The 12,813-nt window shown below is 39.0% G+C and overlaps 1 protein-coding gene across 1 annotated transcript in view; it reads left to right on the top strand.

Annotated features, from left to right (window-relative positions):
• The window catches only part of MYO16 (myosin XVI), a 439,204-nt gene that overhangs the window by 197,618 nt on the left and 228,773 nt on the right, over window positions 1–12,813 (top strand). The window contains exons 18-20 of the mRNA XM_006770695.2: window positions 2,338–2,455; window positions 3,230–3,301; window positions 5,919–6,060. Coding sequence (XP_006770758.1) covers window positions 2,338–2,455; window positions 3,230–3,301; window positions 5,919–6,060 — 332 coding nt within the window. The remainder of the gene's footprint in view (window positions 1–2,337; window positions 2,456–3,229; window positions 3,302–5,918; window positions 6,061–12,813) is intronic.

The raw sequence follows: 12,813 nt of genomic DNA, 5'->3' as shown, positions 1-12,813 counted from the left end.
CCCCCCCTTTCTCCATGCCTGAAATGTCTGCTGTCTTATAGGAAACTGGCATGTAGAGGTGGGTGAGGAACCGTTCTGCCAGAGTACCAGGTGCTTAGAAACAGGGCTTTAAAAATCCATGATTGATCCTTAAAGGCAGGACAAGCAAAATATACCTCCCACCTAAGATAGCGAACAGAGAATCCAACAACCTTCTTGGTGAAAGAGATATGGGCATTTTAACAAAAGACAACCCCTTCATCTGGACCCTTTGGGGAGACTGGGATGATGACAATGGAGTCTACTTCATAGGGATTCATCATGTCCAATGCGATTGAAGGAAGGTATTTCTAGGCGGGTGAGGGCCTTGAATCAAGGCCTTGTAAGTGATTGTGGCCTTGGGAGTTCTGTTCATGAAGGCACCTCCACCTCTTTCCTCCATCACCACCAGCCTAGCCCGCCAGCAAGGAGGCGTGTGAGTGTTGCTCACTGTTGCTCAAGGTGCACCCTATTCTCAGAGCAATCAATTTGTGTCCCTGTCATAGGTTTTACTGCACTTTAATTCATATTAAGGCTAGCTTTCAGGCCTCTGCTCTCCACCACTAAACTGTAAGATCCTTGCAGGCAGAGCAAAGCCTTCCTGTGGGTGTGTCCAGAAGTGCCTATCTCATGGCGGCGGGGGTCGGGGGCGTGGGGGGCTAGAACATTTAACGAGTTACTGGGTTTATTAAAAGATCAAGGGAGCCCAGCCAGTATGGCTCAATGGTTGAGCAACAACCCATGAACCAAGAGGTCATGAGTCTGATTCCCGGTCAGGGCACATTCCTATGTTGCAGGCTCAGTCCCCAGTAAGGGGCGTGCAGGAGGCAGCTGATCGATGTTTCTGTCTATTCTTCTCCCTTCCTCTCTCTCTAAAATCAATAAAAAAAAACTCATTAAAAGAAAGGTGAGGGGGTGTTGTCAGGTAGTGTAAGAGGTAAAGTGTTATCTAAACAAGCATAAATGATTAAATTTGAAACACTCATGAATGATTTGTGAGTTACCAAAAAGTACTTTTAAGTCATGTCGAAATCAGAGTGCTAACCTGAAAATGACTCGGCCATCGTTGTTGTCAATGCCCTCATTTTAAAGATGATCAAACGATGTCTTATGATGAAAGTAGAGGTTCTGGAGAAATTCATGAAGTCCCATGGAGTATATTGTTTCAACTATATATTTATAAAAAAAATAAGAGTAGTTCCTAGTAAAACTTCCACAGGCAGGAACTTTTTATTTCCAAATTGCAGGTTAGGAAAATAAGTAAAACTTTAAAAGGTTATGACACTTGCCCTTTATGGAACTTGACCAATTTTACTATTGATACCATCACACTAAGTACATATTATTCCAGAAAAGCATGTTCTTGCTTACAGCATTTTACTGACTTTTCATTCTTACCACCAAATGACTGTCCAAGACCAAATTTAAGGTATTCTTTTTATGCAGCGTTCCAGATTCTCAGATATTTTCTCTCAGCAAACATCCTTTTACTTCCCTCTACCTTCTGCTCAGAGATAGCTCTTGCCAAATTCATGTTTTTCTGAGTTTTCCTTAAAATACCTTTAAAAAGCAGTTAGCATTTTATTTGTCTAGGCAGTTGTTTTCATCATGCCACCCTTAATTTTCTAGGAGAAGTAAAAAAATTCTTTAATCACAGTAACAGTTTATCTCATGAGAGAGAGACCTAGAAGGTGGACACCATGGCCCACGGTCCGTAGCGAAGCAGCCACAGCGGCCGGGAGGTCTGATTAGCCTCCGTGCACAGTTCCAGGCCAGGCCTGGGAGGACGTGTGAACCTGACCTTCCCAGGGATGTCCAACCAGTCAGACCACCACGACACAATGATTCAGTTTTCATTCTGATGCTTTTGTGGAAACGTAATGCACGTCAGAACATCACCCCCTCACTCTCTTTTGTTTAAGGAACAGAAACATTGATTTACAGGAAATGTGCATTGAACTATGAGATTTTAATTTTGAATTAGAGATTCGAACATTCAAGATCTGAAAAATCACAAGCCTTCTAATATCAAAAACATTTTTAAAAAAATTATTTTTAACTTTAAGACAGTCAGACATAATTTAGGTATTTTTGTGGAGATTTATTCATTATCATTAGATCTTTATTTTTCTCTGTAAGTCCTAGTGAAAATACTGAAATGCATTATGCGATAATTTCATTGCTTATCTACAATAGGAGCAGTTGACCACAGTAACATCATTTTTTAAACCTACTTTTAGGGTTTTAAAGAGTTTTACTCTTTAAGCCTATTTTCTTTTAAGCAACACTGTTCCTTTTCTCTATTTATAAAATGCACAGGAGGTGGAGAATCTGTTTGTGATTCTAGCAGCAATATTACACGTTGGAGACATTCGGTTCACGTCTCTGACTGAGGAGGACTCTGCGTTTGTTTCCGACCTCCAGCTCCTAGAACAAGGTCAGTGGAACAGACATAATACGTGTGCAGTTTTGCAGACCTGCCAGTAGATGGAGACACAGTACAGAAAAGCCTGGTGGAATAAACCCTAGAGCAGAATTCAGTGAGAATGGTGAGGGGAAAAACAAGCCTGTAACTTTGTTCTTTTTTATAAATGGCTACGGGAATGAATAACAAGATGTACATTTATGTTCTCCTGCTGCCCACCACGTTAACAGGTTGATTCTTCCGCAAATACTTGGGTTTATTTATACTCTAACTATTCTCCACCCCCACCTCCGCCACCCAGTATATTTTGGGGGCATGTTATTAGCTAAACATTTTAAACCTAATATAATTGCTTTCCTGCAAAGATCTTGCCAACAATCTCTCTCCTTTGAAGTTGCCTGTTAGTCAATCCCAGTTTTTTGGTGGTTTTTTTTTCCCCTCTAAAATACCTTAAAACCACAGATTGTCAGTGAACAGCGTATCTTCACCTCATATCAAAGTCCTTTAATCGGGAATTGGGAGAAAACTTCCATACCTATTTATGAGGGAAAGGAGAGAAAAAAACCAGTTGTGACTTAATGCAGGAGCCCATTAACACTCATCAACACTTTGATTACTTACAGGCTGTTTCTTTGGTTGAATTTGACAAGTTGGTTGTTTCGTTTTCTTTCATACACACATTTTCTAATGGGTCTGTGTGAAGCTTATAAATCATAACCATCAAGTACAATGTTCTCTCTCTTAAAAAAATACTAACTTTAGTTTTCCACGCTGCTTTAATTGTAGTGGCTGGGATGTTACAAGTCTCAGCAGATGAACTGGTGTCTGCTCTAACAACTGATATTCAATACTTTAAAGGTACGTTTTTCCAATACTCTGGCTTTCACCTTGGTGCAACCCTGGTCTTCTTTGAAATACAAAAAATAAATGCAAACTTACCTTTTCCCACTCAGTGAAACGATTTCTGTGAATTGAATGCCAAATGAGAAAAGCATTGAAAACCTGTTTGGTCGCTTGATCTGACTATATATCTTAAACTCTCAGAGCTTTTGAGAGACCATTTTGACTAATTGGTTACCCTTTCTAGCTGCTCAGTCATTTTAGACAAAGTCATCAACCCAAGAGCATTGATTTAATGAAAACATTGGGTCCCTGTGTGTATGTGGTGCCACACTGTCCTCTTCAATGAAGACCAGCCCTTTCCCTCCATGTCAACACTTTTAATAAATAGCTACCATTTATTGGGCACTTACAAGAATTGTAACAACCACTATAAATGTGGGGATGTTTAAAAATTCTGACAGGTTTCTAAGAGGTGGGCATTTTCATTTCCATAACTAAGATTTCAAAGAGGTTAAAGAACTTTGTAATCATTAAGAAATGGCATTTTTGAAATTAGAATCTAATGTTACCCAATCCCCAGAATATGTCTCTATGCTGTAAGCATCTCTAGTCAAGGGGCCAGGGGAGTGGCTTTCCCATCCTCTTCAGTTATTCACTATAAATCATTGCCTTTCCAACCTTCCTCTGTATTAGAATTCTGGGGACTCACCATCCACCTGATCTTTTTACTCTAAAGCACCCTTCTTCTTACCTCTGTTCCTATTGGACCTACTTGCAGGTATTTAGGTATGTGACTTATAAATTTCTGCCTCACATCTAGAGTTCCTTTCCATGTTTCTGAACTCTGTGAATCTGCCCGTTATCCACTCAGTTGTCCAGAAGTCATTCTTTTTTTTTTAAAAAAAAATATACTTTATTGATTCTTTACAGAGAGGAAGGGAACAGGAATAGAGAACCAGAAACATCAATGAGAGAGAAACATCAATCAGGTGCCTCCTGCACACTCCCCATTGGGGATGTGCCCGCAACCAAGGTACATGCCCTTGACCGAAATCGAATCTGGGACTCTTCAGTCCGCAGGCCGACGCCCCATCCACCGAGCCAAACCGGTCAGGGCCAAAAGTCATTCTTGATACCTCTTCCTCCTCCTTCTCCACTGAGTAGATCAGACACACTCCAGCTCTACTCCATAAACAGCTGTCATTCTTACTGCCTTCCCTTCATTTCCATCACCATTTCCTTAATTTATCATTCCCTCCCCAGATTTTGGCAGGAACAGTCTCCTTCATCTTTTATCTTTTCCTCATCTCATGTTGCCTTCTTTTCACACTGCTTTCAGGTATAAGCTTTCTGCAAACATGATTTCATCCATGGGAACAGTCTTTGAAAGATTTCCCAACATCTTTGGAGTTAAGCTTGTCACTTTAGGGACAGCACAAGAGGTCCTTTATTACTTGGGCCTTACCCAACTTTTATGCCTCATTTTTAGTCATTTTCCCACTGCTGCTCTTGCATCCATCCACACTAAGTTTCTTGAAGTTATCCAAAATGCATTGTTTTTTTTTCTCCTGACTTGTTGACAAAAAATTGAACCCTCCATTAATGTCTATAATTTAATATATGCAGGTTCCTCTGCTTACACTTGCCCTCATCTCCTTACACATGTGCCAGATGTGTGTTGCAATAGAGCCCATAATCACGCTGACTTTAGAGACCCCGATTCTATAATATCATAGATGGCGCACTGCTTTCACTGCTATTATGTGTTGTTCCATCCCCGTGGCCTTGAACGTATAGCTCCCTGACTCTCAATTATCTGCTGCTGTTTTGTTTGTTTGTTTGCTTATTTCAACCAGTCTCTGAGGCAGTTCTCCTCCCTTGTGTGCATGTCTGTGATTAACAGCTTCACCCTCATTTCACGTGGTCTTCATCCTGTCATTTATCTCCCTGCTCAGCCTGAGTTGCAATGGTTAGCCAGGTTGGCCAAGGCTACAGAGTTTGAATATGATGTTCCCATTTCCTCTCCGCTCTCTAGCATAAATGCTGTCATAGGCTCAATTCCAAAACATCCTCACTTATTTTTTTCTTCTCTAGTCTGTTCTCTTCTAAAAATCTTATTATTCAAGGTTTCAATTGCCATCTCTTTGAGAATGTCACAGAAATTTCTCCCTTAAGGCCCAAGCAAGTTCCCACATTCCAGACCCACATTTTGGTTAGTTGGATCATTTCTTTGAAAATATTTAAAATATGACTAATTTTCCAGATGGCCAGGTTTCCAAATGCCTTGGGGATGATTCAGTATCCAAACCAGTGAGCTGTTAGCAGGAAACTTGTTAAGAGGGGCCCTTAAAAGAGTTGGTTCCCTAAGAGAACGGAAATTAACAGTCTGCAAAAGGTCAAAAGCTGTGGTCAACAATTGTAACAAATAAGATGCAATGTATATGACACATGTAAGGGAAACATTTTACGTAATAATTGACAGAGACCGCGTTTATTAGAATCTTGGTATATTTTTCAACATCTTCTGGGGCTTGGGGGTGGGTGAGGGATGGATAGGATATGCACAGTTTTGCTTGCTTTTCAGCGAGAGAAACCCTTGTTCTTAGGCCTCTTCTCCTCTCCACTATCCCAGGGGATATGATCACACGGCGGCATACTATAGAGATGGCGGAATTTTACCGGGATCTCCTGGCCAAGTCCTTGTACAGTCGTTTGTTTAGCTTTTTGGTGAATAGCATGAATTGTTGCCTCCAGAGTCAAGATGAGCCTAGCAGGTAAGATTGATGGATGCTGGTTGCTGGTGTCATAGATAACTTAAAAAGTCTCACCTCTTAAACATGCTTTACAATCCAGTGTGACCCATAAATTAAACTATTCTTAAAACATTTTATTTTAACAAGTTGAAGGATTTTGTTGACTATTTACAAAGATTTAATCCTCCCTCCTCCCACCCCACACACACATTGATGAATTAATCAAATCATCTCTCATGTATAGAGATACACATACATTCTCTCTGGACTGAAGGCAGATAGTGTCTTTGGAGCACCAATAAGTATAAAGGTGTTTAAATCCAGGAGGAAGACAGTTCAAGAATACCTAAAGCAGTTAAGTTTGTCGAGGAACCCATATCTGTCTCGGAACCAATTTGATGGTGCGTTTCAGATCAGCAATTCTTCCTGTTTTCTTCACATATTTTGTGGATTACTTGATGAAGGGTCTCTATGGTAATCATTTCACGCCTAGCCTTAATCATCTTTAAGTAGAAGCTATTCAGGACTATTTGATTATCTAAAAATTATAGACCTCCATGGCATCTTGTCAATGGAAAACTTTGTTAATATTCTTGTCACTAATAATGACCTTGAGCAGATTATGGAAAGCAAAATTTCATCCAGAAGACTTTACACATTCTTATCCTATGCAATAAAGAGCTAATATGCTAATTAAACTGAACAGCAGAACAACCATCCGGACGACCTTCCAGATGAAGCTGGTGCTGCAAGGGCTGAGCCTCTTGCACGAGTTTCATGCATCGGGCCTCTATCTTTGAATAAAACCTTTTGAAAATTTCTTAGTTGTCTATATATACTCCTTTACCAAGTTCCTGAAAATTGCTGCCTTTAGAGGTTTCTTGGAAAACATTATAACTAACATGTATTGATGGGAAAGTTCCTAAATAAATATAGTCATCTCAGAAGATTTCAAGGACAAAGGGATGCTGAAATTCTCATTATAATGTATAAAGATCATTCCCACTGTAATGATCAGCAGATCAAATATGCAGTCTGTGATTTAAGGGCAAATATAGTATTATTTATATTTTAGCAGACATACCTTAGTGTTTGGTATAGTGAAGATTTTTTTTATTTTGTTATTGCCTATTGTCAGATCATTTTGATTTTCCTTTAAATATCAAGATTACTTACAGAATGATATTAATATGCTAAGTGTGCCAAATGAATCTTGCATAACATTATTGGCAGCTCTGCTGAAGTTGACCTTGAACAAATAATATATAAATCCAGCTGCACATAGAAACTTTTAGAAAATTTCCACTTGACATTTAAATCTTAGAGTCTTAAATTTATATAATTGGAAACACGTGTAGTCTAGATTTTTGACTATACACACACAGAGAAAAAATACATAAACATAAACCTTGGAAAACACATCCTTTCCTTTTGAGTAGGAATATTATCATTGTATCCATATGTAAATTTATGATATTAGTTTTATTGTTTAAAATTATTTACTAAGCAAATGAGCAAGGACAGGAATTAGTGGGAAATTATAAATGAATTAATGTAGTATAAGTTTAACTTCTAAGATACAGTAATTCTCATTTGAGTCATAACTCCCATTCTTTCTTCCCTATTTCTCCCATTGGTCACCCAAATTTAAATCCTGAAAAAAATGCAAAGGAAGGTTATGCTTGCAGTATTGCTAATTCATTGAAATTCATGGAAAGTTTAAATTTTTGCAGATTTACAGACCCATTTCCAAAGTCATAGAAAGGTCTCGAAATGTGGATAAACTTGGAATAGGTTTTTATAGTTTATGAATCTCCAATTTTGTGGAAATTTTATAATGTCAAAAAAGATTACATAACATAAATAAATATATATCCCTATGGTTAAAGTTGGCAAGCTCCCTTGATGTTGAAGGGAAGTATTTTTTTTTTCATTCTGTCTATTTTTGTAAAATTTGCAAGCAAAAATAAATAGAAATAAAATATAAAGGGAATAAAGTAATAAAGGGAAAACAAGTGGAATTACAGCAGATGAAATGTATGATCTTGGAATGCTGGATTCATTTCCTGGATTACAGCAAAATAGGTACAATATTAACAATATTATATATGTTAAAAAAACTCTACTTTCTCTAACTAGATTTCAAATGAGGTTGTTTCTAAATGAAAATCATGGGGTATAATGCGGACGCTGACAACTAGTTAATTAGGACGAGCAGAAGTGTTTGCCATGTTTGTCTGGCCAAAGTTGAGTCAGCGAGGTTAATGTGAGGACATACACCAGCCCGTTGCTGCCTGGGTCCTGAGTTCAGTGCAGGCTGCCTGCACCAAATGCTGCAGCTGGAGACCAACCAGATGGCAGCTTTTATTTTATTTATTTATTTTTAAAATATAGTTTTATTGATTTTAGAGAGGAAGGGAGAGGGAGAGAGAGAGAGAAACATCAATGATGAGAGAGAATCATTGATTGGCTGCCTCCTGTACTCCCCCAACTGGGGATCAAGCCCACAACCCTGGCATCTGCCCTTGACCGGAATCGAACCTGGGACCCTTCGCTCCGCAGTCTGACACTCTACCCACTGAGCCAAACCAGCTAGGGCTGGCTGGCAGCTTTTATTCAAGGTCCACCCCTAGCGGTCAGGGCATTTCAAACAGAAGCACACTGACACTTGCTTTAACTTACTTGAGACTTATTATCTAAGCAGATAAAAGGGAATAATGCTAACAACAACAATAAAATACCTTCTATTTGTTTAAAACTATTTAATAATTAAAAGGTGATTTTAAATATCAACTGATTTCTAGAGAAAACGAATGAGTGGTTCACTTTGATCTGACTTTTCTAGCGTTATTTGGCCTCCACTCCTCTGTGAATGGTCAATGACACACATTGACACACAGTGTAGGTGTAAACAGTCACATGTTCAAACCACATGGAGATCCGCATAGATTCCTACTTCCTCATATGTGGAAAATTGGCAACCACTAAGGACACTGCAGGCACTGACCTTCTCTCCCATTCTTCCCTGGCCAGATTTTCCTCCATAAATAAAAGGATGTGTGGGTTGTCTCGTCCCTGCCCAGGGATGTGGCCCTTCTTCCAACGGAGAGGCCTTCCCTCCCATGCTTCCCGCATTGCGGTCAGACCAATGCTGCGGTCCCCTCATCCTCAGGAATCTTGAATTTGACAGCCAGTGTCTCTTTTCCTCATTAGGTTAGCCTATTGATCAGGAAATAGTATCCTGCGGCTTTAAGATTCCCCTGCTTCTCAGATGACCTCATCCTGGTCTGTCCTGACGACACAAGCAGATATAATGTAAAAACTGCAGGATTGCCAACTCCCTTATTTCTGTCAAAGCATCTTTCTAAGTAGGTTCCTTTCAGGGTCTAACCTCAGTGTCTTAGAATAGTAGCACTTTAAATATGAAGTGCCCCGCTGGTGTTGCTCAGTGGTTGAGGGTCGACCTATGGACCAGGAGGTCATGGTTTAATTCCCGGTTAGGGAACCTGCCCAAGTTGGGTTGCGAGCTCCATCTTCAGTGTGGGACATGCAAAAGGCAGCCCATCAATGATTCTCTATCATCATTGATATTTCTATCTCTTTCTTCGTCTCCCTGCCTCTCTGAAATCAATAAAAAGTATATTTAAAAACTGAACTTTATGGCACAGATAAGATTCTGAATAAATGTCCTTAATACTCCTATTCTAACATGGTTTATTTTGCCTATTATGATAAAAGTTCTTCCTCATTTGGTAAATTTGGTTGCTTGTTTTTAATAGAACATTTAAAATGGAAAGTCTTGCTCTTAAGCATTTGTTATTCTTAATAAAATCATAAGCTTTTTGTAAAAGATAGGAAAACACGGACAATATTGTGTTGGCCACAAGAAGAGTGTTTTATTGTGTCAACATTATAAACAGAATTGCTTGAAATTTTTAAACATGTAGTTGCATTATTACTTATTTTGATATAACCACTTATTAAACAAGTGTTTCACTGTAATGAAAACACGTTCTTCTTATGCCTTACCTTATTTCAAAATAATCTTAAGGAGGATAATATTTTTCTAACCCTGAGAGAAAACATGGGTAGGTCCCAATACTTTTCTGCTCATTTTTAAATAAATCACAGTCCCACGAATCCTTTAAGTCCTCAAATATCCAGTATTTGAACAGAAATTAATAGCATCCAAAGGTGAGGGTTCTCTCTCTCTCCCCGGTGAAGGCCTGTGGTGGCAGCTGACTGCCTCCAGGAAGGGAGTGAGGAAGGCTTCTGCGCCTCAGCTTGCAGGCTGTGCCTTAGGCTCTCCCAGAAAATGGGGGAGCAGGAACAAAGGGGGGGTGTCTTCGCTTCCAGATATTTGAGGCTTTCTGGTGAGAAAGGTAGTTATCCCTAACCCCTTCTCTCGGCTTCTTCATAGATTCCTAGTGCTGGACTGCTCCTCCTAAAGTCCTCAAGAAATGAGAAGTGCATTCATTCCTACCCTACCTACTCCCACTGTCACCCATTCTTCAGGGCAGTCCACCAGGCTTAAGTGCACACCACGAAGGGGCTGCTTCCCCGCACATTCCCAGGTGTGCATCGTGGGCAGGATTTCTCTGGATTGGCAGGGATTTGGGAATGAGACAGTGCTTGAGGAGTTGTGGATAGTTCAAAGGCTCACTTTTTATAATGGCTAAACCAAAGATGTGCACTAAATAGCGTTTAGGTTTTATAAAGTATATGATCCCTGTGATTCTGAAATGAGCTAAGTGGTTGGAGAGTCTTATTAAAGTGTAATGAATACCTTACATTTTTTTTAAAAAGTGGTAAATAGTTTTTGTGAGTTCTAAAATTGAACCAGTTTCATCATATAACACACATCCCTAATATTGAATTATCAAATTTAAATTAAATTTTATTTTTCCTAAGTTGACATCTTCATCAGAGTTCTGGTACAAACTTCACTAGAGTCTTGGGCAGGCAGAGGGCCTTCTAGAAAGTTGGAGAGTTCTGTAAATGTCTTCAGACACTGAAAACTACAGTTTAATCAGTTTATCCTTGTCATGAGTTCTGAATACAATGGTTTATATTTATGGGGACACCTGAGAAATATTACCTGTGGAACATTTTCATTTTTACCATTAGAAACACCTTAAGAATAAATAGATTGAAAGTCATAGATGAAGTTTAAGAGATGATGCAATGGAGGGGTGGTGGTGGTTACTTATTTATTTATTTCTGTATGTATTCATCCATTCAGTTGTTTATGTCTACATGTCCTGATATCCACATTTTGGAAACATAATTTGACATGCAAGTAGAATACAGTAAATAAATTGAGTTTCAAGCATACATATCAATTTTTTGTCACTGAGCCCTCAGTTTCTTAATGTGCTTATAGTATATTACATCCTTATAATATTTTACTTGAGCTAAACATAAACATTTAAAATTTTTATGATTAGTTACATTCAGCTTTGATGAGCTCTAACTACCCTCACATACCAAAACCTCTATTTCACTGCAACTAATGTTCATCGTGAGTTCTCATGTATCCAAGCCCGTTCATTTGACACCTGGTTGCAAGAATTTGGTTCCAGGGTTAGCTGAGGATAATGCAATGACGCACACAGTTTTCAGCACAGGGCCTGACACAGCGGAATGGTTGCTACAGTGGAAGCATGGCGGTTATGGCTGGAAGAAGCTTCCTGGTTTATCTGTGGAGAAAGGAGGGTTGTGAAAAAATGCAGATGGACGACATGTTGAATCTAGTCTCTTCCATCTACTTTTGATTCAGTGATCTTGTTTATTTTGACGACTAGCAACTAGAGGAAATACGTTGTTCTCTAGAAACAATAATAATGCTGTTTACATACAAGACCAGGACGTCAGGAGTGATTTCTATGTTTGCTCAGTTTTGCTTTGTAGTCAGCAATGATAATGGACTTGCATGAATCAGTTTCCACACTCCCTCTCTCTCTTATGGCACACCTATGACGCGTTGGCAGAATGCCTGACTCGGGTCCAGAGCATAGTTTGTGGTCTTTGATCATTGTAAAATCTGGTCCACATGCATTAGGAATCATGATATTGCCTGATCTGGAGGGTTTTTTTAGGTAAAAGTCACATGAAGAGAGACCAGTTACTAACCATGGACAGATGAGTAAGTGGTGCCTGGAGTAAGGAAGTGGCTACAAGGTGGAGGACACAATAGGTGAACAGGGACCTCATGATCTGTAGAGATTGGGGACCCTCTGGGTATTTGGGAACAGGTGGGAGAAGGAGGTTAAATTGGAATGAGGTTTTCAGGATTTAAATATAAAAGTAATAATTTCTTTCCCTGGGAGCCAGGGGCTATCCTCTCAGGATCCTTTGATCCTTAGATTGAGATTGATTATGGAGAGAGAAAAGAAGGCTATTAAAAAAATATCACTTGTGGAATTTCTCAAACTATTAAACCTTTCCTCTTCAATCCAATATAATGTAGACTTAAATAACACAAGAAAGTATTAAACATATAACAATGAGAAAGGCTGTTTTAGGGAGAGGTTGAAATTATATTCTTTAGAAGTTTTTTTTAAAATTTACATATCAATTCAATGATTTACATCCTGAAATTATTAGTAGAATATTTTTGCAACTTATCCTGTTTCTAAATTCACATATTGTGATTCTAAGGAAGATCATTTCGTTAGTGAATAACGAATATCCTAGGTGTCCAGCAAGATTTCCATCAACACATTTAAAACATGATTTATGTGTTCCCCAACCGTCTGACTGAGGGCATTGCAA

The sequence above is a fragment of the Myotis davidii genome, unplaced genomic scaffold, assembly GCF_000327345.1.
Source record: "Myotis davidii unplaced genomic scaffold, ASM32734v1 scaffold242, whole genome shotgun sequence".
Lineage (NCBI taxonomy): Eukaryota > Metazoa > Chordata > Mammalia > Chiroptera > Vespertilionidae > Myotis > Myotis davidii.
Note: the sequence above shows the minus strand (reverse complement) of the source record. Positions and strands in the feature narration are given on the sequence as shown.